The sequence below is a fragment of the Lytechinus pictus genome, chromosome 4 (genome assembly GCF_037042905.1).
Source record: "Lytechinus pictus isolate F3 Inbred chromosome 4, Lp3.0, whole genome shotgun sequence".
In the NCBI taxonomy this organism is placed as follows: domain Eukaryota; kingdom Metazoa; phylum Echinodermata; class Echinoidea; order Temnopleuroida; family Toxopneustidae; genus Lytechinus; species Lytechinus pictus.
The window spans coordinates 21,660,267-21,686,322 of record NC_087248.1 but is presented as its reverse complement, the minus strand read 5'-3'; the positions used below and the strand labels follow the sequence as shown (position 1 = coordinate 21,686,322).

The window sequence follows — 26,056 nt, the reverse complement described above, 5'->3', positions numbered from 1 at the left end:
CTCAATGCTAGTGAAGTAAACTATGAGTAGTTCTTCCAACTTTCATCATGATATTTTGTTGGATCTGTTTATCTGATTATCTATTCAGTTGTGCGAATTTTCTCTCGTACACTTACAACCATAGCGAATGTTGTTTTTCTGCAGCTAAGATGCTAGTTGTTGGTAGATCCTTAGGCTTGTCTTACTTAGTCTCAACCAGGAATTCGTCTTCGATACACGAATACACAAAAGGTTCTTTCTTTCATTCTGTATATGGCAGAAACATGCTCAAGCCCATTTCATCTGGCATAGGAAATAACGCGCTTCAAGGGATTCAACGACAATAATATGTGATCAACAAAGCGATATACACAGTGGCGGTAAATTGTACAATTTTCGAGCCCCTGTGCCTATCTTACGTAACTTTGGCCGGCTTCACCATACATCAGCAGGAAGGTGAATTGTTTTCAATTATTTGAGATCGGATGTATTGGCCACTGCGTCGCCCCATTTATTTTATGTTGTGCCCTTGATTGTTTCCTCGTCCATATAGGTTGACACCCTATCATGTGGAGAGGAATTTTGTGTTTATCAATGTTGTGCCCTTTGAATGTTTCCTCGTCTGTAGAGGTGGGCACCTTATGTGGAGAGGAATTGTTTGCGTCATTATGCACCCCGTATATTAGGGATGTGCGCACGCTTGGGTGCGGACGCTTTAGTAAATTGTGATTGAATTATCGGATAAAATATACCCGGGTCCTTTCCAGTAGTTATGCTGAAGCCGTCCACTCTAATTAAGTGGTATACCCATTATATAAAGTTACAACATGGAACTTAGGATGGTGACTTTCAGATTTAAGAATCGTACTAATATGTATTCAAATTATGTTAGTATATCGTCTCACAACAAACAACTTATTCATGTTGTAACCGCCAAGATTATTAAGCCTATTCCCATACTGGTACGGGAATAATGTTGGTGATTATACTTGTTATGTGTTATAATTATGGATGAGACTAAAACCACAACCAATGGCACACCTTAATAGTTTCTTGTGCTTGTGTAAATTGTGAGAGTAATCCATAATAAAGAGCATTATTACCTAGGACTACTCTTGTTCCCGAGGTAAGACTTAACAAAAAGAGTTACGAGGGAGAAAGCGAATAGAATAAATATAATTAATCAGATTATGTTTATCTTATGTACTTCATTACATGAAAATCACAAGCAATGGTAAATATTTAAAATATTAATGAACCTGTGTTGGGACTGTTTCCGTGCCAATGTCGGGCCTCTCTGCAATTGTTCTCTGGAACGCTTGCTGCAGACACGTTCCAGTTCCAGTATCCAAGCAGAAGCTTGATAATCCTGATGTCCTTGTGGACAGATCCTCCATTTTCGGATCGGTTGCGTTGCTTATGGTGATGGTGTCAATGATGACACCTGCTTTTTCAATTTCATCGTACGTTTGATTGATGTACTTACGTAATTTCTCATCACCATCACTGATGAGTAAGAGGTATCCACCCTCTGCATAAGATCCAAGTACCTGGCAAAAGAAATTAGGATTCGAGTATTAACAATTATGCAATGATAATGTGCAAAAGGAACATTGAAAAAAATATAGCCCTCAAACACACACTGCACAACAATAAATTCAAGATACTTTCACAAACAAAACTGATTAAACAACGAATTACCACCTTCTTGTATTCCCATCACAATGATCTCTTGATAACTTTTATAAGCATAAATCTGAAAAGGTGTCATACAAAAATAAATCACTAACTAGTTGTCTAATATGACAAGGTAATGATGTTTTCAATCCAAATTGGAAGTAACACTTTTCCATGCCCGGGGCGTAAATCTCGGGGGTAAGGGGATACCCCCCCCCCCCATTTCAAAGACAGAAACTGATTTTTTTGTGATTAGTGATTAGTCTGTTCTTAATGAGTGGATTAATCTTTAAATGTCGTGAAAGTGTTTGAATGGGTCCAATTTTGCATCAAAAAGTGACAAATTTCTCGCGCTCAATCTTACATGAACGTCGCCATAACGAATCCCTAGTTTGGCTTTAGTGCAAACGTCATATCCACTGTATCCTTAGAGTATGGTTATGATTCGTCCTTGTATGAATCCAATGAGTTTTAAACATGGTTAAAACTTTGATCATAAACCAATCAAAACATCCTTTAGATATACTGGCATGAGTTTGGAGGGGTGGTATCATATCCATCGGATAATTTTGTGCAAAATATATACAACACATACCCATACATCAAGTTAAGTGTACGATGAGTTACCGATGACATAGATCATCAATGCCGTCAATGAAACACTGAGGCAACATATATCCCACATCATTTATCTTTACAATTGCATCTATTTTTATAGGAGACTTATACAAGCTCATTAATCAACACAACATTTTAATAAATATTTCAAATATAAATTTTGCCCTTTAGTTGGTATCACCAAAAGTAAAGCCCGGCTCAAACTATGCGATCCGATGCGACGCAGTTTTTCAAGAAATCGCATTTTGCATTAAATATAAAAGTTCTAAGAAGTAAAATTATTTTATATAAAGTTTGGCATTTTTTTTAACTTTGCGGCTAGCCCTGGGGTCGATGTAATGTCCATATCGGCCTGAAGTCACAGCCGATGATGACGTCATTCATTCAGGGAGGCTCGAACTGGACTGAATTTCGATTTCAGTAGTCCGACTACTATTCTCAACTCTGATCCGTAAGATTTTATTAGTTGGAATGTCCATATCAAATGTTATCACAGTTTCTTTGAGATTCGGATCGCAACGAATCGCAAAGTGTGAGTCGGGCTTTATATACACTCATTTCCCTCGATGTGGGGGTGTCCAAAGAATTTTGAATTTCAGCTGAATATATTGCTTTCACCCCCCCCCCCCCTCCACTGCTCGGACGGGATTTCCGCCACTGCTCTTTTCACAGTAAAAGGTGAATAATGAGGACCGTACCTCAATGCCTTTTAATATTCCGCATCCAATGCAGGTGCCACCAATTACTTCTGTAGGTAAGTTGTTGACGAGTCCTTTTCGCGAAGCCGTATCGGTGATATCCGTAAGAGAGGCTCTTACTGCCGTTTCATTTGAGAAAATAACGATTCCGAGTTTGCTGTTTTCCGGAATTATATTCATAATGTAATGAGCAGACGATTGATTCATTCGAGTAAGTCGATTCCCCTAAACCATAAATGAGATTGCAGAAGGATGTAGCAAAGTGTTTATTGTAAATGGACGGGACAGCGGATGAAGATAGATTGAAAATAAAGTTGTTTTTAGTTAAAAAAAAAATACAGGCTCGCATTCTGAAGTCCAGTATTACTTGCTTAGGCCATGGTCTAATACCCTTTTTACACAGGATTTTCTTAACCCCGGACTATCGCTAACCCCGTACTATCCTTAACCCCGTACTATTTTTTTTCCTTTTTACACATGCCAAATTGTTATTGCTAACCCCGGATAAGGAATGCTTGCTTTTCACACACGAAACTCGCTAACCCCGGACTAGTGGTTTTTGTCGATCATTCGTAGTACAAGTACTTCACTCGTACCATTTTACACACGCTACAATTTCCTTAACCCCGTACTATAGGTGGGGCCAAATTGCCATTTAGCCCCACCTATAGTACGGGGTTAAGCTTAGCCCACTTTCGTTTTACACTAGCGATCTTAACCCCGTACTATCGCTCTTAGCACCGCAATTGCTGGGATAACCCTGCTTTTTTGCAGGGCCAAATAATCCCGTACTAAAGGTGGGGTTAGCCCACTTTGCAAAAATGCTGTGTAAAAAGAAAGTGGGCTAAGCTTAACCCCGTACTATAGGTGGGGCTAAATGGCAATTTAGCCCCACCTATAGTACGGGGTTAAGGAAATTTTAGCGTGTGTAAAAAGGGTATAAGTCTCGGCTAAAATTATGGGAAGCTATGAGTGTCAAGAATTTGTTTATACCCTAATGCATCTTGTGTTTACTTGGATCGCTCTCATGCAGTGCCAAATGTGATGATAAATTGATCACTTAATTCTAAAATTTGATGTCACATATGGCTTTCCATAGTTAATTGAACCACAATTTTAAATCAGAGTTTAAATTAATCCTGAGTTCAGAATTATAGAGCCACAGACACATACAGATACACAACTACTGGCAAGATAATATCACTTTGAGGAATTGAGGGCGAAAATAATGGGAACCTGAAGCGTAGTATTACTTGAAAAGTTGGTGCCAGTAACATCATTTGTTCATTTTCTTTGTGCTACAGAAAAGTAGTTTTAATTATATCACACGTTTAAGGTGAAGAAAAATCACAGGGATAGACACAGAAGAGCAACTTACTCCCATACGGGCTCCCATACTACCACTGATGTCAAGCACAAGGACGACACTCCTGACCAAAGAGACCTGAAGGACCTCAAACTTGGGTGTGGTGTTAGATATCAGTGATATACCGTTCCGGAAGTCTGTTGTTCTGTCTAGCATGACCTTCCATGCACTGTCGCCACCGCAATTGATGTTCATGAGGTTTACAGCCAGCGGATTGTGTACGCTATCCGGAAGAGAATCCTCCGCACAAAAAACCTCGACCTGGAAGAGGGGGAACAACGGGAAGGAAATAGAGAATAATGATATGGATGATGCCCAACCATTCGGCAAGAAACATGTCATGTAAGTTATTTGAAAGCGAATTGATATGGTTAATACTTAGAACACAGGAGTAAAGGCCACTGTACACCACCCTCGAAGTCTGTGGTGTTTTCGGTCATAACCTTCCAAGCGGCTGAAAATCTGCAATGAAGGTTCATGAGGTTTGATGCCTCTTGGTTGTGAGTGACTTCATCGCAGATTCACTTATATGAAATACGAAGGATGGTTAAAGACAACAAATTCGAACTGTCGATGTCGGCACAGATTTTAAAGAATTCACTTTTGAAAAATTTTTAACATGGCTTCTCAATTCGCAAAGAGGTAATAAACCATTCACAAGCTGAAAATTTATCGGCAGGGTATTTTATGTCAAGTCCATATTAAAAAGCAATCTATAATTGATTTGACTTATAATATTCTTCAATAATTATCAATATCACAATGGTTTCATGTTTATAAGTCCGAACAAAAAATAGCGCAACATCATTTGATATTCATATAAGATTGTTTCGAATATATGCCAAGGGTGGAAAAATTGGTAAGAATAGCAGCCCTCCTCCATGTCCTACTGGAAAGAACAAAGTGTCCCGCAGTGTGTGCCACAGTGTGTTCACAGCGTGGAAACCAATTCAATTCGAGCATTTCAAGGGTGTGAATCACATAATTTATTCACCTTTTCGACCATATGAACACACCAGTCAGTAGGCAGGTCCTCAAAAGCAGCTTCTTTCATCCTTTTGTTAATTCATGACTAGAGAGGTTTTGCATATTTAATGAGCTGGGTGCGAACCAAGTTATACCTCTTTTTATTCGGTCATGCTGCTATAAATCTATATCAAATTTCACAATTCTGGTATCATCGTAAAGGAGAAGAATTATTCTTTGAGGTTATTGTGTTCGAATTTATTTAAATATTTTGTAATTTAGATGAAACTTTTGATATAACATATGGTACAAAATAATCATTTTCACCTCATAAAAGTTGTTATTTTTGGTCTTTATTTCTGTTTATTATAGGTTGTAAAAGAAGAATTTGTTAATCGGTCAAGTACATTTAGCAGCTTTCATTGGAAGAATGAACTCTAAATCAATAGAATGGGGTGTACTATACAGCACAAACGCTTTTCTGCCTCAATGTTGAGTCCAAAATGGTGAATTTCTAAATAAATTGGCAATAGGCAATAGAGGAGAGGTGACTTCCACAGCCCCCCCGAGAGGGGTAGGCTTCAATGTGCCACTTCTTTTGATGTAGCCTACTCTTTTCATCTCTAAGTGGTTCCAAAGTAATTAAAGTGGCAGCTGTAATGTGTAGCAGGAATACCTTTAACCTCAATTGCTTCACAAAAACAATAGAGAATTTACAATAAACAGGCAATATACAACGAGATGATATAGCCAAGGGTGGGCGGCGCGGGTGAGGGGGGGGGGGGGTGACTTCCACACCCCCAACCCCTGAGAGGGTTAGGCCTCGATGTGCCAACATTTTGTTTTATGTAGCTGATAGAGAAAAGTATACTCTTAACTCTCTAAGTGATTAACAAGCGGAGATAATTGCATTTAATTTTTTAACTATACATTATACTGTACATACACGTTATACGTATTAGTCTATGGAAATGCATACAAAAAGCGAAATTTCTGAGATTTGAGTATTCAAGTTTGATACCATATTAATTTGCTAAAAAATAATGATACAGAGTTGGAATTTCATCCACATGGTAAAAGTATATCAATATATATTTTCTGAAACATTTCAAGGTAATTGATTCAGTTTTCTTAAATGATGTTAAATCATGTATTTGTAAAATTTGCAGTTTTTTTGAAACAATTTACAAAAATGCAGTTTTCTACTTAAAATTTCAGCCAGATGATCTACTTATCCCCTATAAACAGTACCAAACTGTAGGAAGTGTATTTGTCTTTCATATGACCCTAATTTTGTGGCAATTGAATGTTTATGTCAAAGTCTATGTACGAACATTCAAATGTTCTGAAAATTTGGTGGTTATATTAAAAAAAAGCGCCCTCACGGGTTAATTTTCAGGATACAGCCTGGTTACCTCACATATTCATATTCAGCGTAAGAAACTGGTATAGAAGCACTATATGAAAATTTCTCCTTTTCCATGTGGCACCTTGCTACCTGCCGGACTGATGAGCGCCTGTTATTACGAAGCCTAATTCAGCCAATCAGATCTCTGAGATTCATGCTACTCAGAAATTTCAAAAACTTCGTCTTGTATCTTGATGGGAAAAGTGTGATATTGACCCGATTAAAAGCTGGTGCCACATTGTGAGGAAAGTACAGACTTTCAGCTTTATGATGATATATAAATCTTGCCTATTTGCGCAATAGCATATGTACCTGATGGGTGTTTCATAAAGCTGTTCGTAAGGTAAGAGCGAGTTTATGAACGACTGGTGAACCTTTCTTACGCCTTAAATAATCACCAATGAACATTTTGATGTCTACCATTTACCACAAGAAAAAATCACCAGTCGTTCCGAAAGTCACTCTTAACTAATGAACAACTTTATGAAACGACCCCCTGCAGACTGACTGCACACTGTAAACAGTGACTTTCGAGGTGCATTGTCCATGCACAGTGTGAAATTATCTTCACACCGCTGAATTTGAATTTTTTAACAATGTGAATAATATTTTCACTTCGTAATTCCGGAACACGCAAATTGCCTATACCTAGATGTTCGTTAATCCGAAAACGAAAAAGGGTTCGGTAATCCGAACATTTGTGGCGTTATTCCGAAGCTTCGTAATCCCGAAGGTTCGTTAATCCGTAAACAAAATAGGGTGCTTTATTCCGAAGGGTTGTTTGTCCGAAAACGAAATAAGGTTCTTTATTTCGAAGGTTCGTTAGTCCGGAAACGAAATAAGGTTCGTTATTCCGAAGATTCGTTCATCCTAGAATTAAATAAGTTTTGCTATTCCGAAGGTTCGTTTATCCGAAAAATGAAATAATCTGTGGTGAAGCCGGGAAAACCGGAAGGGCAAGCATGGTGGAGGGGGGGGGGGGGTTAGAAACACCGATTCATTTTCAATTGTTATGAGGATGGGAAAGCAGGGGCGCGGCCGAGCGTATTTTCCTTAGGGGCAAAACCAGAAAAGGGCACTTATTCTGTCAAAATGGGCCTTTTGGTGATATTTTCACCATGAGATTATCATCTGCGTGATGTCGTTGTGTGTTTTGTAGTAGTTAAGTTGAGCAAGCCTTTTTAAAATGATTTCTGATTATCATTATTTCATATCTAGGCTTTTTACGTGTTTTGGAAAAATTTATAAATCTGAAGTTCTAAAACTCGATTTTTGTCAATTATGGGTCTAATTAAGCTATTCCATACTCTTGAAAAGGCATCCCGCACGATGTGTTGTGAGCGCTAATCGTCAGCTCAAACTTTTGAACATTTCAATAAGAAATTAAAATTAAACATTCCGAGCAGTTCTCATAATCATGAAAAAGATGTGTATCTAACCAAAGAATTAACGCAAGCACGAAGCGCGAGCAGAAAATTTATGATATTCCAACCAGAAAACTGGACATTATAGACATTTTCCGTTTTGAATGAGGGCATTTTTTATGTTCGCTATTTTTTTTTCCGCAAAAAAAAAACAACGTAAAAAGTTATCTTGAGTTTATTCTAATGTGACCAACGAGGTTATTCTAATGTGACCAACACGCAGTCCCATACCTTCTTAATCCATTCGCTCGATATTGCTCAGAGAAAATCAAATTAAGATGTTTGATCCCTCAACGCTAACAGATGAACCCTTATCATTTTGATGCAATACATGCTTTGACCACAACAAAAACATGTACAATCCTTTGTTGAAACTATTACCGCACAAAAATCATCTTATTTTTTTCATTACAGCACTATTTTTTGTTACAAAAATAGATTAACTTCATTTTCGGAGAAACGAACCCTATATCGTTTTCAGACTGACGAACTTTCGGACTAACGAACCTTATTTCGTTTTCGGACTAACGAACCTTCGGAATTACGAATCTTATTGCGTTTTCAAACTTACAAACCTTCGGAATAACGAACCTTAATTTGTTTTCGGATTATCGAACCCTCGAAATGACGAGTCTTTGGAATTACACACCTTCGGAATAATAAACCTTCGGAATATTCCAATGCTACCGCACTATGTGTACACACTGTCAACGCAATATGTGTCACTTTTGTATTTTTCAAGCAGGTTACGTGTGATTTTTCAAGTAGAGAAATGGAAATAGGATAAAAGAGAGAAAAATGGAAAAGAAAAGAAAGAAGAGCGTCAACCGTCAGGCAGACCAACTGTTTATAACCCTTGTAATTAAATTAAGGGAATTGATCAAATCTGCTCCCCCCTCCTCTCCATGGCCCTTCACATGACCCTGGAGTTGCCCTTGAATATGCCTTTTACTTACAGAAGGTACGTGATCTTTTCTTGTCGCAGAGAGCAGGGATGTTTCAGCCGTCTGTTCAGATTCTGTATCAAAAAAGTGGCAATCCTTCTTGGTAGGAGCAGTGCCGACTCCTTTCCCGTCGTAGTTTTCCTTAAACAATCCCCATCGGTAGTAACCCCAACTTCGGACTAGGACATTGTCTAGATTGACAAAGTGGAGGTGGAAAGGATAAGAAAACTAATGAGTCCTGATCCATCCTTCCCACTGTCGTGCATACGTTAAGAGTGGCCTTTCGTTGCTGATCGGAAAACAATATGAGCCGTCCAAAACTTTCTCTATCATCATAACGATTGCCACGACTGGTCTCAAGATCTGAAAAGATCTTACACGATCACTACGACTACTCCACGATTTATACCACGGTTTCAATCGAGGAGCAAATTGGAACTAATACCTAGTTCCCACTGTCACGATGCCCGCTACGAATAAAACTGGAGTAATAGTAGTGATATCGTATCAGTTCGTATCAGATCATTATGAATGATAAAACAAATTGCGAAATTGTTTAAAAGTCACGGAAGGCAAATCCTGGCGTTCGTAACAGATCGCACGACTGTGGGAATAGTGGTAAGTGTATGCAATCGTGGTCATGTGGTTTGTGACGTTGAACATTGTAAATCTTCCAACTCTTAAGCTTCATTTTCTTCAGGAGTATGAAAATTCTGATACACCGTCACTCAACATGAAATTCATCCCAACGATTAGCTGTTTTTACTATAGATGGATGGTAATATGCATACGAGACCCATGTAGGTTTTATCTGTGCCAGTATATCCCAGTTAGGTTACATATGGGTATTAATAGATTTTACAGATTTGATAGCATTTAGTCCATTCATCATAAAAACAATAAAACAAGGTTCATACATTACATGGGAAAATTGTGAATAATACAATGATAAAATCTAAAAAACGTTTGAAGAAAAAGAGTATACATTTTATTTATGAAGAATGAAGAGTCAACTAGAAAGGCAAAGCCTTATTATTTTTATAATCATTATTATCATTATTATTATCATTACTATTATTAGTGATGTATTAGTATTTAAATATTTTGTGAAAGAAATGGATGAAGAGAGCAATGGTAGGCGTAGTTTAAATCAAGGTTTCCCAGACAGAGCTATCTGCCCATTGGAAAAATTGGCAATGCCGAAAATTGTCTCTGCCGGGAATCGAACCCGAGCCCCCAGCTTTGAACGCCGATGCCTTAACCACTAGACCACAGTGACGGGTTAGTGGCTAGGGCGACCCCGATCCGATTGACCGTCAGATAGACATATTTTCGACACCATACCAAAAAGTAATTTCCTTTGTCGGGTGTAGGGGGGTTTTGAACAATGATAAGCCGCATTATTTGGGTTGAGTTGAGTTACAAATAAGTATTTCAAAACAGGATCAAGATAGTAATAGGCAGATAGGACCCACATGGTCTTATCTGTGCCTATATATCCCAGTTATGATGGGTATTTCCAAATGGGATCAAGATACTTAAACCGTGGACCTAGTAGGTCCATGCTTGAACCTACATGGGTCTGTTACAACCGATAATGTCGCACCAACGCATAATGTCACAGCAACGCATAATGTCGTAGATTGCGACATTATGCCAAGAGCGTCCGACGCATAATGTCGCAGTCAACGCATAATGTCGTAGTTTTTCTAAGGCATAACGTCACATGTCGCAACGCATAATGTCGTAACAAAGTGTCAACGCATAATGTCACATGTGTTACAACCGATAATGTCGCACCAACGCATAATGTCACAGCAACGCATAATGTCGTAGATTGCGACATTATGCCAAGAGCGTCCGACGCATAATGTCGCAGTCAACGCATAATGTCGTAGTTTTTCTAAGGCATAACGTCACATGTCGCAACGCATAATGTCGCAGCAAAGTGTCGACGCATAATGTCACATGTCGCAACGCATAATGTCGTAGTTTTTCTAAGGCATAACGTCACATGTCGCAACGCATAATGTCGCAGCAAAGTGTCGACGCATAATGTCACATGTCGCAAAGCATAATGTCACAGCGGTATTTTCTTCAGGACTCGAGCTACAGATAAGATATAAAATATGCTTTCACTAAGTATTTTGAGACACGAGAAAGAGAATTAAGTGATTTGGAAATCAGGATTACTCTTTGTAAGGATATTTATCGGTTTATTGCCATTCCGTCTACTGCCTTTTTCCCCACTATCGCATGGTCTGATATAATTTCGTCTACCATTAGTTAGTCAACTATCAACATAGTCCAATAACCATTTCGTCTAATTACCATCTCGTCTAATAGCCAGTTGGTCTAATAGCCGTTTATTATCATCTAGTCTAATTGTATTTTTTTCAATTGGTCCAATATCCACTTTGTCCAATTTCATTACGTCAATTACCTTTTGATCTAATAGCCAATTGGTCTAATAAGCACTTGGTCTGCTCTCATGTCGTCAATGTTCCATTTGTTCTAACTTCCGTTCGTTCGCTATCACTTTGTCATAACCCATTTCGGGTAACAATCATTTGGTATCGTTGCCATGGGTCCAATCACCGGTTCTAGGACAATTACCTCCTGGACAATCACCTCCGGACAACTACCCCCCAACGACAATTATCCCCCGGACAATTACCCCTGAAGACAATTACCCCTCGAGGACAATTACCCCCCGGACAATTACCCCCTGGACAATTACCCCCCGACAATTTCCGCCTGAGGACAATTACCCCCCGATGACAATTACCCCCTGATGACAGGCGATGCGAGCGCGAAGCGTGACCAAAAATTTCTTACACTGTAGTGACATAAAAACAAAGTCTTCCCCTCACCTTATTTTATTTACTCCTCTTATTTTCCTCTTTTTTTCCTTTTATCTTTCCCCTTCTTTTTTCTTTATTTCTCCCCCCTTTTTTTTGCTCCGCCAATTTTTTTTCAGGGGACGGGGGGGGGGGGGGGGTTGGCACGTGCCCCCTGGCCCCCCCATAGCTTCTCCACTGCGAAGATTGCCAGAACGAATGGTCTTGTGCTACCATGACTTAAAATTATGATAGAATTTTGGGTTTCGTAAAGATTTGCAGATGGTGCTCTCTTTTTATGGCTTTCTTACTGCGTTCGTTTGATTCCAAGATACTCGAGAATGCTTTGAGTATTTCTTACGTCAAACGTACGACCGTCGTATGACTCTATGCACTCCCTTGGTCCAGGGGATTATTGTCCCCGGGGGATGGTGATTGTTCCCATTGGTAATTGTCCTCGGGAGTAATTATCCTCAGGGTTGATTGTCCGGGGGTAATTGTCCTCGGGGGAATTGTCCTTGGGGGATAATTGTCCTCGGGGGTAATTGTCCTCAGGGGGTAATTGTCCTCGGGGGGGGGGGGGGGGTAATTGTCCTCAGGGGGTAATTGTCCTCGGGGGAATAGTCCTCGGGGGGTAATTGTCCGGGGGTAATTGTCCTTGGGGGTAATTGTCAGGGTGTAGTTGTCCGGGAGGTAATTGTCCTAGAACCGGTGATTGGACCTATTGGTGATTGGACCCATGGCAACGATACAAAATGATTATTAGCCAAAATGGGTTTAGACAAAGTAATAGCGAACGAACTGAAGTTAGACCAAATGAAACATTGACGAAATGAGAGCAGGCCAAGTGCTTATTAGACCAATTGGCTATTAGATCAAAAGGTAATAGACGTAATAATATTGGACAAAGTGTATATTTGACAAATTGAAAAAATACAATTAGACTAGATGATAATAAACAAAACGGCTATTAGACCAACTGGCTATTAGACAAGATGGTAATTAGACGAAATGGTTATTGGACTATGTTGATAGTTGACTAACTAATAGTAGACTAATGTGGAGCGTTGTGGCCCAGTGGATTAGTCTCCGGACTTTGAAACAGAGGGTCGTGGGTTCGAATCCCAGCCATGGCGCAATTTCCTTCAGCAAGAAATTTATCCACATTGTGCTGCACTCAACCCAGGTGAGGTGAATGGGTACCTGGCAGGAATTTATTCCTTAAAATGCGTGTGCGCTGTAATCTTAGTAATTACGGCAGCCAAGCTACAGCTGGGGTAATAATATCCAAGTCCTTTGGAAGCGCATAGAGACATTATTCATAATTGTGATATGCGCTATACAAGAACTGTTTATTATGATTATTATTATAGACGAAATGATATCAGACCATGCGATAGTAGGGAAAGGGCAGTAGACGAAATGGCAATAAACCGATAAATATCCATACAAAGAGTAATCCTGATTTCCAAATCACTTAATTCTCTTTCGCGTGTCTCAAAATACTTAGTGAAAGCATATTTTATATCTTATCTGTAACTCGAGTCCTGAAGAAACTACCGCTGCGACATTATGCGTTGCGACATGTGACATTATGCGTTGACACTTTGCTACGACATTATGCGTTGCGACATGTGACGTTATGCGTTATAAAATCTACGACATTATGCGTTGACTGCGACATTATGCGTCGGACGCTCTTGGCATAATGTCGCAATATACGACATTATGCGTTGCTGTGACATTATGCGTTGGTGCGACATTATCGGTTGTAACAGGGCCCAGATGGGACCCAGATGAAAACGAGATCTCATACCCACGCGGAACCCATTTGGCAACCCAGGTGCACACGGTACATATACACAACAAAAAAAGTAAGTCCCCCCTAAATAAAATTGCTGTAACTTTTGAACGAAGTTATTTTGAGATATGATATTTCGTAGGTGATTTTTCACACTCATTAGGCAACTCCTGGAGAATAATGAGATTGATCGGTTGAGTCATGCATGAGTAATTAAAGATTGAATTAAAAATGACCATTTTTTAACGTCACAAGAGTCGTTTTTCAGATTATGCAAATACAAAGTTGGGCAAAAGTTGTTTTTAGGTGAATTTTATGGTGTTTTGCTGTTTTACTATCCATCATCATGATCATTTAGCCACCCCACACACAATTTTGATATCGTATGTTCATGGTTGAGTGAGCACAATATCGCAGGGGCCGCGGAAGCGGGGTAGGGGCCCACTTTTTTTTCCAAAAGCATGTTCAGAAATGTAAAATGACCATACGATTGTGATTTTTTGCATGGTCAGCCCCCCCCCCCACTTTTGGCTCAGCTCCTCCCCCACACTTTGAAAACCGTTCCGCGGCCCCTGTATTGTGACGTATCATCATAGAGGTTTTTGGTAGTATCCTCTACAACTTGTTAGGTCATATTAAAATTTGAAAATATTGGTGGCTCCCCCGATTATAGGCCCCTCCCCCATTTTTTAATTCTGGATCCACCACTGATTTGTCCATAAATTAAACTGATCATGAGAAATTGTTAGGAAAAGAATACATTTATGCAGTATAAAGAGTATTCATTCCTAAGTTTTCGAATGTGCTCGCTCAACCATGAAAATGTTAAAAGTTCGGAAAGTGTGTGGTGATAGAAATGATGGATGATAAAAACAACAGCAATTAAAGTCACTTTTGAAACCGAATTTGCCCCCAATATTCACCCTATTACCCTTTAAATGAGTCTGTGACATTGAAAATACCAATTTTCCCACTTTGATGCGTGCTCACTCATCCGTAAATAAACAAATCGATTTCATTTTTGCACAGGATTCTGCCCATAGGTTGATAAACATTACTGCCAAATGACATTGCTAAAGACAGCCTTGAAAAAAGGTTCCACCATATTAAACAAGGGGTTACTTATTCTGAAACATATACACCCATTATGTACACAAGTCTATGAGAGAGGAAGTCAAAATTTAACAAATATGAAATAAGGGGTTTGTTTCATGGAAGGTTTTTGTTACTTCTGCCAACAGTTATTTCATGAAACTTCGCACATGGCTTCAGAGTAACACTATCCAAAAGGTGCGCACACCAAAATAACGATTTGATACGGCACAGAGTGGGGCCAAGGCCTTGAACTTTCTGCTCATTCGCATAATTTTCGAATATTGTGTGCTCACTGATGCATTAAAAATCGTGATTTTCATAAAAATTAAATCAAATGAATCATGCAAGGAGGTTTGTGACAGATATCCTTAGTTACAAATTGCATTTTTTCCAATAACGTAAAAAAGAGCTAATCACATTCCACATGTTCATTCAAGCGTAAGTGTTTAATTAAACGCCTTTGAATCATTGAAGCATGTTAATTGGTCATGAACATAACGAAAAAGTTGATAAAAGATCAGTTTCAGTTACCAAAATGAAACAATACTTGCCTATGATATTTGAAAATCGTATTTTTTCTTTTCAATAAATGTTCATTGAACCGTGAAACGATGAATATTGTTGAAGATACTCTTCCCCAAAAATAACTGTCATCATATTCTATCATTTTTATTGATGAAAATGTGTAAAAATCCAATTATAGCAAATTTGGACTTGTGTTTATTCAACCGTGAAAATTAGCCAAAACAATTGTATCGTCTTTTAGAAAGTACCTTTTACAAGCCTTCTGACTATTTTTCATGATGAGAATGTGGAATCAGTTCCAATAAAATGGAATCAAAGTCATGATTTTTGGCTTGTGACTTTTGAAAAGTGACATTTTTACCTTCTGACGGTGCTCCCTGAAGCATGACGTAAAATGCGTCCATAACATTTACTCAGAGGGTAGCTTATAAAATTACCTACACGCTCATGTAAAAATATATCAAAAACTCGCATTGGTTCGGAAATTATTGATGTTTGTTTAAGGGGGGACTTACTTTTTTTGTTGTGTATAGATCCCATATGGGGATCTACATGGGGCGAATGTCGTTCCCAGATAAAACAAAAACACGATCTTGAAACCACGTGGAGTACATGGGACCCAGATGGCTAACCCACGCGGAACCAATTTGGGAACCCGGGTGCAAACGCTAAATGGATCCCATTTGTGATCCATGTGGGTATCATATAGGTTAAACCATTTGGGGACCATCTAGCGCCCACATGAAACCAACTGCGCCCCACAGTATTTGGCTATCAGGGCAGGCATCTAGAAGTCTGAACATCTCGTGTTTTGTACCACAGTGTGTGTAAATGTCCTCCATTAATATTCGATGTTTTTTGGAAAACGATTTGTTACTGACAGGACCCACATTAAATTTGGGTTACTAGTACCGGGTCCCCTTATAAACAAGATAATCGGACAGGAATAAGGGGAATATGCAGTGCCTCAGTTATTGTTCAATGTCTGTGGGAAAATTTAAAATTTTCTGTCTTGCCTTGCGATCATGGGCTTCGTCCCCCAATGAAAAAGATGATCATCCGCAATGAATCCCACTGAGTCATGCTAATAGTAACTGTGCATGCAAGCATTTCATTTAGTATTGTGTGCTTACCATAATAATGAAAAAATTGGAACTTGTGTTTACATTATCTACACAGTTGACAACGTTTTTGATTGATAGATTTTATTTCTCACGATCAAAACAGTACAAAATCTGTACATTCAAACATTTAAAACATACTAATTGAATAAACACATAATAACTGAATCAATAATATAGTGAATAGGCATACGAATTTGAAATTATAAAAACTTATGTTGTAAGAGAAATATGGGAAAAATAAAAAAGCTGCAAGGATCGTTGTCCCAGTTACAGAATACGATTGCGAAATATGTATACATTAAATAACATACAAAGAAAGCGCAATTACAATTACTTGCCCAAGAGATATCCCTAACTCCCCCACCTCCACATAACCAAAGTTGCCTTTCTTCCGACTAATATTTAGACGGATTTTGTAATTTCCTTTTAAATGTCGATAAGAATGAAGATCTTTTGATCTCACTGGGAAGTGAGTGCTAGACATCGGGACCTCTGTGTCTTATTGATTTAAATGTAAACAGAATACGGGAGTTTATTTATTGTTAGTTTTCTGAGCTTCTTTGATTATATGAATGAATTTGATATAATTACGTGTAAACATTGAATCAAATTAGCGAGGCAATATTCTTCAATCTAAACATGAAAAGTGCAGTCTCCATGATATTTATATCAGCAACTTCTAATAGTCCAAACCCTGTTTGGATCGTTGTGGGGCTAGATGATGAGATCCTGTATACAATCTAACAGCTCTCTTTTGTAGTTTGAAAAACATATCTATTATTATGTTTGGAGTAACAGTTTCCCCTGGCAATGATACCATGTGACAATGAAGACAAGATAAAAGAGTTATATTATAAAATCATTACCTTAGAGGGAAGGCAGAATTTAAGCTTAGACATAATGCCAAGTGTATGTGATACATTAAGTTTAAGGTTTCCAAACTAGGGTTTCATGTAAGACATTCGTCAAGTAAAATACCCAGGAACTTCACAGTTGACTTCTTTTCTAAAATAGTGTTATTTACAATAATGTTATGATTTGGGTTATCAACAATTGGTTTGGTTTGTTTATTGCTATGGTTACTTCTGACACTGTCGTGATAATATACGGGGATCCAGGATTTTCCCAAAGGGGATGGGGACATTTTTCCGCTGAAAATTTGACAAGCAAAATAAAAAAAGTTTTCATCTAAAATTGTCGGTCATTTCGTCTGCAGAAATTTGACTAGCCAAAAAAGATCCTCACTTTCAAAAGGAGGGGGCCCTCGTGCATAAAAATGTCATATTTACATTACAAATTTTGATTGTGGCTCTGAAAAGGTGGAGCATAATGATTGCCACCGTGTCATTGTTTTAAAACATGTATTTTCAATTGGTTTTGCAATTTCAAATTTAGTCACAAAGCGGTCTTGGTATATGTCATAACAGAATATTTGCTACAAATGAAAACTGTGAGACTGGCCCGTATTCTGAAGTCGGGTTTAACTTAAACTCTGGTTTAAAGTTGTGGTTTAAGTATAGATAACCAACTGTTACATAAATCACAAACAGTAGAGATATAATATTTGGCTCTCAAATCATTCTTAATTGTGTAGGAAGTATAAATAGATGATTGTCTTCACCATTGAAAAATCAGGAAAGAGCCCAATAAACATAAGAAACAATGCAACTTTAATAAAAATTTTGACACATTTGGCTTCTCATAATTTTAGCAGAGTTAGACCATGGTCTACGGGTCCAACCTTTCATCATTGGTGCATTATGATATGTACACCATAAATTACCGAGCAAAATACAGGTTTCCGTGCATTGATCCCATTGTTTTTCTTCCCAAAATAGGCCCTTCCTCGTCAATATGGCAAAAAGAGGAAACACAATGGGCCATGGTGATGGGTCCGTGGTCTCCAGATTACTATGAGTTTTTGCTCGAGGGTTGAATGAAAAAAAGGTCGGATCAATTATAATCGTGATATTCACTTGAGCATGTTATATCGGTACATGGATGTGATACTAAAAATGTGACAATTACCTGTATCTCCGAATTTATCTTCTCTATATCGTTGATTCAGAATATATTTCGGCGTTAAATGCATCAGGCTCAGAGCTCCCTTTCCGCATCCTTCAAGGTTTTCAACGTACGGCTCATCATCTGGGAAGTGGTGCACGATGATATTAGCAGAGTGAAACGATTCCGTCCTGAAACGTTTGAACCGGCTCGGGTTAGACCAGGTGTTTGGGACAAGGATCTTGATGTGTTTCCAGTAAACGTGATTCCTACTTGCATTGTAGAGACATTGAGATGCTGATGTAAACATAGTCTGAGAGAGAGGGAGAGAGAGAGAGAGAGAGAAGGAGGGGGGGGGGTAAAGAAGTGAACGAAGAGTTAACCTTCTTCTTCTACCTTTTTTTTATTCCAAAGAGCATAAAAAAGCAATTTTATTTCATAATGAAGGAACAAAAATAGTAACGAATGGGATTCTTTTACATATTTTCTTCAAACCATAATCTAACATATTCTTGTAAACGTAAGAGCACTAGTGATGACAATTACGGAGTTTCTCACGTTGGTTATTTTTCACAAAAATATACCCTTCAAGATAAAAATATGTTTCTAATTCACCTTTAAGGAGATCTAATTTGGGGTTGTTCGTCTACAGATTTTCGGTAGATATGGAAACGAGGGTTTAAAAAGATGGTATTCAAAGCAACGAAATTAAATCGGCTCACTGGCGGCGGAAGCCCCCCAATTTTTCTTTGGGGGTCCACCTAAAATTTTGTGACGGACACAGGGAAAAAAATTACAAGCAAAAATTAAAATTGACAAGCAAAAAAAAAGGTTATCAACAAAATTTTAGATTTTAGGGGGGGGGGGGGGGGAATCAGGGTACTAATGGATAATTCGTTTTTCATTCCCGATTTTCGTAGAGCAAAAACGGAAGTCAACCTCATGGATTGGTCTGTGAAAACACAAAAACGAAATCACAACGAGAAAAACCCCGTTGTGATTTCATTTTTGGAGATCAAAAACAGAAGAATGAAATCAGGAATACTTTTGGTCCTCTCTGATACCTCATTCTATACCTGTGTTTGTTATATATCAAAAACAAAATCAGAACACGCTTTCTACCCCCTGATTCTGTTTGGAAAAACGCAGACAGCGAAAACGAAATCGGGTACCGCTTTCCACTTCCTGCTCTGTGATTTTGTCTTTCGCACAGCCAACAGCCACACCGGCAGGAAGTAGTCTGCTATGCAGACTCTGAACTCGACTCGGGCAATGACCCGGCGCATGCACATTTAGGGGGCTCAAATTAACAAAATTAAAGGGAATAAAGGGCTATTTATCGCATTTTAAAAATTAAAATAAAGTAATTTTTCAAGGGGCCCCAGGGATATCCCGACGGCCTAGCCAGGGAAACCGCGTATCCAAACTTATGGAACCTGTCTTAGGCAACAAGATAGACACTAGCTTGACCCGGTGCATGCACATTTAGGGGGCTCAAATTAACAAAATTAAAGGGAATAAAGGGCTATTTATCGCATTTTAAAAATTAAAATAAAGTAATTTTTCAAGGGGCCCCAGGGATATCCCGACGGCCTAGCCAGGGAAACCGCGTATCCAAACTTATGGAACCTGTCTTAGGCAACAAGATAGACACTAGCTTGACCCGGTGCATGCACCTTTAGAGGGCTCAAATTAACAAAATTAAATTAATATTGGGCTATTTCAAGCATTTTTCAATTTAAAAAAAAAGTATTTTTAATGGGGCCCCCAGAGATATCCTGACGGCCTAGCCGGGGTAACCACGTATCCTCACTTGTAGAACTCGACTCGGGCAACCAGATACACACTAGCTTGACCCGTTGCATGCAGTGGCGTAACAGGGGTCGGTGGCTGGGGGGGGGGGGGCAAGAACCGAGAATTTCACGGTCACATCATAAAGCAGGCAATGGAGTCAAAAGGCAAAAATTTTGAGGGGGCGCTATTATGGAGTATTGGACAAAAATATATATATGCGAGAGAGCGGAGCGATCGAGCAAAAATTTTGACATTTTAATGGCAAAAATCCAATTTTGTGATAGATTTTGACAAAGTGTTAAAAGATAATATAATATCTTTTGTACGCCACGGTGAAAAGGATTTTTGTTATGATTGTGCCCATCAGGGCGAAGCCCTAATGCTCGAGAGTGCCCAGTATCATGGCGCTTATGGCAAGAAGTAGCTTAATATAAGTCCGGAGCGAGCGAAGCGAGCGAGATAGAAAAAATACCTTTTCATGAGAATCTAACATGAAGATAGATTTTGACGTGATATTCAGAAAAATATTAAACACTTTTCCTTTGCTTTTCTTTCTTTCCTCTTTTTTTTGTTTGGTTGTAGAACTTCTGGGGGCCATGGTCCAAACTCATACAACAATGCTTTATGAGTGGGGTCCGGGGTGGAGCCCCGGAACCTCTTGATATTAAAGCCATTTTAAACCTTACAGATGGCCACTTGAATTTTAATCAAATTGCGTGTATATTTATACAGCTTTCACACTACACATAAATTCAGTGCTGCAGTTGTGTACCGTAATCATCCAAATATTTTGAGGGGGCCTACCATAGCAAATGTGGGAATTTTTTTAAAAAGTCGCCAGTGAGCGAAACGAGCCAGAAGCCAGAAAAATGGCCTTTTGAAATAAAATTCAATTGTGTGATAGATTTTTACATCATAGCAAATATCATGTCTTATATTTTTTTATTTCATTCATCTCATTTCGCTGCCTCCTTCATATTCTTTTATTTCCCCTTGGCTGTGGAACCAATCCCCGCCCCCGTACGCCAGTGCTTCAACGCAAAGGTTAATGCAGGAAGGGTCCATATAGGGGGCCGTTGTAGAGCCCTTTAAAAGTTACAGGTTAAGAGCCTCCACTGCACGGGGTCTTGACTCTTGGACAGAGCCCCCGGTAGCTTTGAATATTTAGCAACTTTATAATAGACTTTCATACGAAATTATGCTATATACCATCCATCTTTTTCCCGCTCGTTATCTTCAATCCTCAGCAGCCCGGTAGTAATATCTTGTCTCTTTTTTTATTTTCCAATTTAGATTTTGCCTCATTCCATTCTACCTTCACTCGCTTTTGTTTGCCTTTTTTAAATCTTTAATTTATTTCCCTGTCTTTTAAAATGATTTTGAAATTAAATTATAATTATGTGATAGTCGTTTTGGAAATTTAGTCGATCAATCAATCAATCAATCAATCAATGCAGTTGTGTACCGTAATCATCTAAATATTTTGAGGGGGCACACCATAGCATATGTGGGAAAATTTGTATCAAAAAAAGTCGCCAGCAAGCGAAGCGAGCCAGAAGAAAAATGGCATTTTGAAATAAAATTATAATTGTGATAGATTTTTACATCATAGCAATATTTTATTCATCTCATTTCGCTGCCTCCTTCATTTCTTTTATTTCCCCTTGCCCCCCCCCCCCCCCGGGAAAAAATCCTAGCTACGCCACTGTCTGTGAAGGTCCGAAAACGCTGGAAAAAGCCATGTTAACGTGAATAAATATCCCTTTATTCCCTTTAATTTTGTTAATTTGAGCCCCCTAAATGTGCATGCACCGGGTCAAGCTAGTGTCTATCTTGTTGCCTAAGACAGGTTCCATAAGTTTGGATACGCGGTTTCCCCGGCTAGGCCGTCGGGATATCCCTGGGGCCCCTTGAAAAATTACTTTATTTTAATTTTTAAAATGCGATAAATAGCCCTTTATTCCCTTTAATTTTGTTAATTTGAGCCCCCTAAATGTGCATGCGCCGGGTCAAGCTAGTGTTTATCTGATTGCCCGAGTCGAGTTCAGAGTCTGCATAGCAGACTACTTCCTGCCGGTGTGGCTGTTGGCTGTGCGAAAGACAAAATCACAGAGCAGGAAGTGGAAAGCGGTACCCGATTTCGTTTTCGCTGTCTGCGTTTTTCCAAACAGAATCAGGGGGTAGAAAGCGTGTTCTGATTTTGTTTTTGATATATAACAAACACAGGTATAGAATGAGGTATCAGAGAGGACCAAAAGTATTCCTGATTTCATTCTTCTGTTTTTGATCTCCAAAAATGAAATCACAACGGGGTTTTTCTCGTTGTGATTTCGTTTTTGTGTTTTCACAGACCAATCCATGAGGTTGACTTCCGTTTTTGCTCTACGAAAATCGGGAATGAAAAACGAATTATCCATTAGTACCCTGATTGGGGGGCGTCCCCCACCTCAATATTAGGGGGGGGCATATCCCCCCGTACCCCCGCTTCCGCCGCCTATGAATCGGCTGAATGGAAGTAAACACAAATCCCCGATCAAACTGTACACAAAATATGATAGTTCGTTCAACCATTATACAGTATAACTTTGTTCTTCTTCAATTTTACAGAAAGAACATAAACCTGAATTCGGGGCAATGGGAATTTTTTTTTTTACAGCGGGTGCTGATGTAAATATGATAAGCAAAAACAACAGCAACAACAACAAAATGAAGGTTTCTTTGGTCCCGAGTAATTTGACAAGCAAAAAGGGTGTTTTATACAAAATGTAGGTCGTTTTAGATACATTTCTCCATTTTTCACAACAACAATTCCAGGAGGTGTTGTCTAAGGAGAATGGTATAGACGCAGCACCCCTGCTTCCCAGGGCCATGTCTGCATCAATTGTATTAATTTTTACAAGAAATATATTCACTCCCAATTGTATTGATTTTTACAAGAAATAAATTCACTCCCAATTGTATTGATTTTTACAAGAAATATATTCACTCCCAATTGTATTGATTTTTACAAGAAATAAATTCACTCCCAATTGTATTGATTTTTACAAGAAATATATTCACTCCCAATTGTATTGATTTTTACAAGAAATATATTCACTCCCAATTGTATTGATTTTTACAAGAAATATATTCACGCCCAATTGTATTGATTTTTACAAGAAATAAATTCACTCCCAATTGTATTGATTTTTACAAGAAATATATTCACTCCCAATTGTATTGATTTTTACAAGAAATAAATTCACTCCCAATTGTATTGATTTTTATAAGAAATAAATTCACTCCCAATTGTATTGATTTTTATAAGAAATAAATTCACTCCCAATTGTATTGGTTTTTACAAGAAATAAATTCACTCCCAATTGTATTGATTTTTACAAGAAATAAATTCACTCCCAAACTTCTATGAAGGAGCTGAAAATGAAACCACCTTAATTTAGTGTCTATTGTACATTTCTGTGAAATTAGATAGTCCTAACACATTATTGAGTAAAATCCATCAAGCAAAATGCTGAACAATTTAATCAAAATACGCTAAAAAATAACAAATTTGTTGAATTTTAAAGACTAGCAATATAAATTAGCGATATACAGGTAGCTGTATGAATATTCATTAGATGATATGTCCCTGCACTGCAAAAACGCCGATGTTAATTTAACACCGGCCTGATATCTATACCGGTGTCTATATCATCCACATCAGAGAAGCGTTGAAACAACGGTTAAGAATCAAACCGATACTGGTTTAACACTAATTGGTGTTGCTTAAATGCCAAATTGATGTGAGCCTAAAGGCAAACTGGTGTTTCAACACCTCTCTGGTGTAGACCGATACAGATATCAGGCTAGTGTTAAATAAACTCCGGTGTTTTTGCAGTGTGCTCTCCTTTTTCTTATGTTACTACTTTTCATCATAATTAATTCGTATTTTCACATGATATGTCTCCTTTATAATAAAATAAATTGCAACAACGAATATATAATGCATTAAATCAGTTGTCAAACCACTTTTGTTGATATAATCATTTTGGACAAAATTAGAATAAACATAATTATGATAATAGACAATAGAGACTGTTAGCAGGGTACGATAGGATTGGCTATATGCTGTTTACATTGTTAAATTTACTGAGGTCATTTAAGAGTCTTCTAAAAATGAACTGTCTAGAAAGAAGGAGAATGATCTTTTCAAAGACAATACTAGAAACTTCCAGAATAGTATAAATTTATGTACATAAAGCTGGTAGTTTCTACAAGGAGATCATCACATCAGATCAGAACTCGGAGTTTCACACCAGACTTCATGTCAGAGCATAGTTTATTTCCTACTAAAATATAACATTTACCTTCTGTGGAATTATTTGCACATCGTTAATGAATTGTTTGCAGTTTTTTGAGAGAGGAATTCTCGGTTCTCATCAAGATCATCAACCTTTTCTACAGAACATTTTGTCAACCCGTGGATTGCTGAAATTGACTGTTTATCATCATTAACTTCGTCTTCACGGACATTTCAAATCGTTAGAGTGATTATTCATCGTGTTTCAACATAAATTTCATCATCGCCTGCATTGTGGACTTGCAGTCCAATTTGGATTTTATACAGGAATATCGTAATTTTGGATTACTCACAGTCGAATTTTCAAGATATGTAAGATGATTCATTAAATATTTGGTTTTAACAATTTTTTACATGTTGTATGTAAACATTTGTTCAATTATTTGTTGCAGTATTGTAACAAAAAGAACAAGATGGATAATAACATCATGAGTTTGCTCAAAGAAAAGGGATGACATGCATAGAACTGTTTCCCACCAAAATAATGAAAGTGTATAAAATGTCATAACTTTTGTTATTCCTTGAACTATTTTTATGATTTTGATCAGAATCTCAGTGTCTTATCTCGTCCTCCCCCTTCTCTTACAAAACACTAACATTTGATTAAAATGAATATTATAATCTTAGAAACATGAACTATGAATCATATTTACTTTAATATTTTTTATGATGGTCATGTCCTCGGGCACTTTTCTGTCGATTGCGATGAGCACATTCGAATAACCTCCATCATTCAGGGTGATAACATTCTTTTGACCGGTAGCCATTCCAAGAAGACAAATCTTGAGCATCCCAATCAAGAAAAGAATTTTTATCCACTCCATCCTGAACTCACATCCGCTTCCCCGCAATGCTGAGAAAGTATTACATTTGTAAGTTCCAAAATCTACCTACTTCCTTATTTTCATGATACGGTTTAATCGGTTCATCTAGCGGGGGCGAATTGTGATAATGTTTGCTGCGAATGAACCTATTGAAAATCTTCTCATAAACATTCATGCATAATTGAATTGATCGGTGGGAATGAATTTGAAAAATGAAGAACACAAAAAGGCTTTTGTCTGCGGTTGAATCTAGCATTACTCTCCTAGTCTGCAGGCGCAGACTCTGAATGAAACCCTGATCAACAAAAGGGTCTCTACGCAAAGACTAGGACATTATAAAACCTGCTTGAGCTAGATGACCTTCAGTAACATAGTACATTCACAAGGCATTATAGGCTGCAAATTCAGACCCTAAACATGAAAGGAGGATAAGAACATCAGCAGACTATAGAGTACCAAAGTGTGACGTCATCAATTTTCCATTTTTGCATGTCAGCGTTTTTGATACCATATTTTGATAGAGCCTGATAAAAAACCCTCACAACCCAAATTTGATGGGAATCGGTCCATGGGGCCCCATGATATGACCTCATGAATACATAATTAGCCCCATTGAAGTCAGTGTTTACT

At 38.1% G+C, this 26,056-nt stretch overlaps 1 protein-coding gene across 1 annotated transcript; it reads right to left on the bottom strand.

The window, feature by feature from the left end:
- LOC135153982 (calcium-activated chloride channel regulator 1-like) lies at nt 1-25,488 on the bottom strand. Its single transcript, XM_064098982.1, has 6 exons — nt 25,256-25,488; nt 18,494-18,782; nt 9,093-9,271; nt 4,351-4,599; nt 2,973-3,197; nt 1-1,529 (listed from the first exon to the last, which is right to left on the bottom strand). Exons 1-6 carry the CDS (start codon nt 25,424-25,426, stop codon nt 1,230-1,232), a joined length of 1,413 nt encoding a protein of 470 aa, XP_063955052.1. The 5' UTR covers nt 25,427-25,488; the 3' UTR covers nt 1-1,229.
- Between the last annotated feature and the right edge of the window lie 568 nt (nt 25,489-26,056).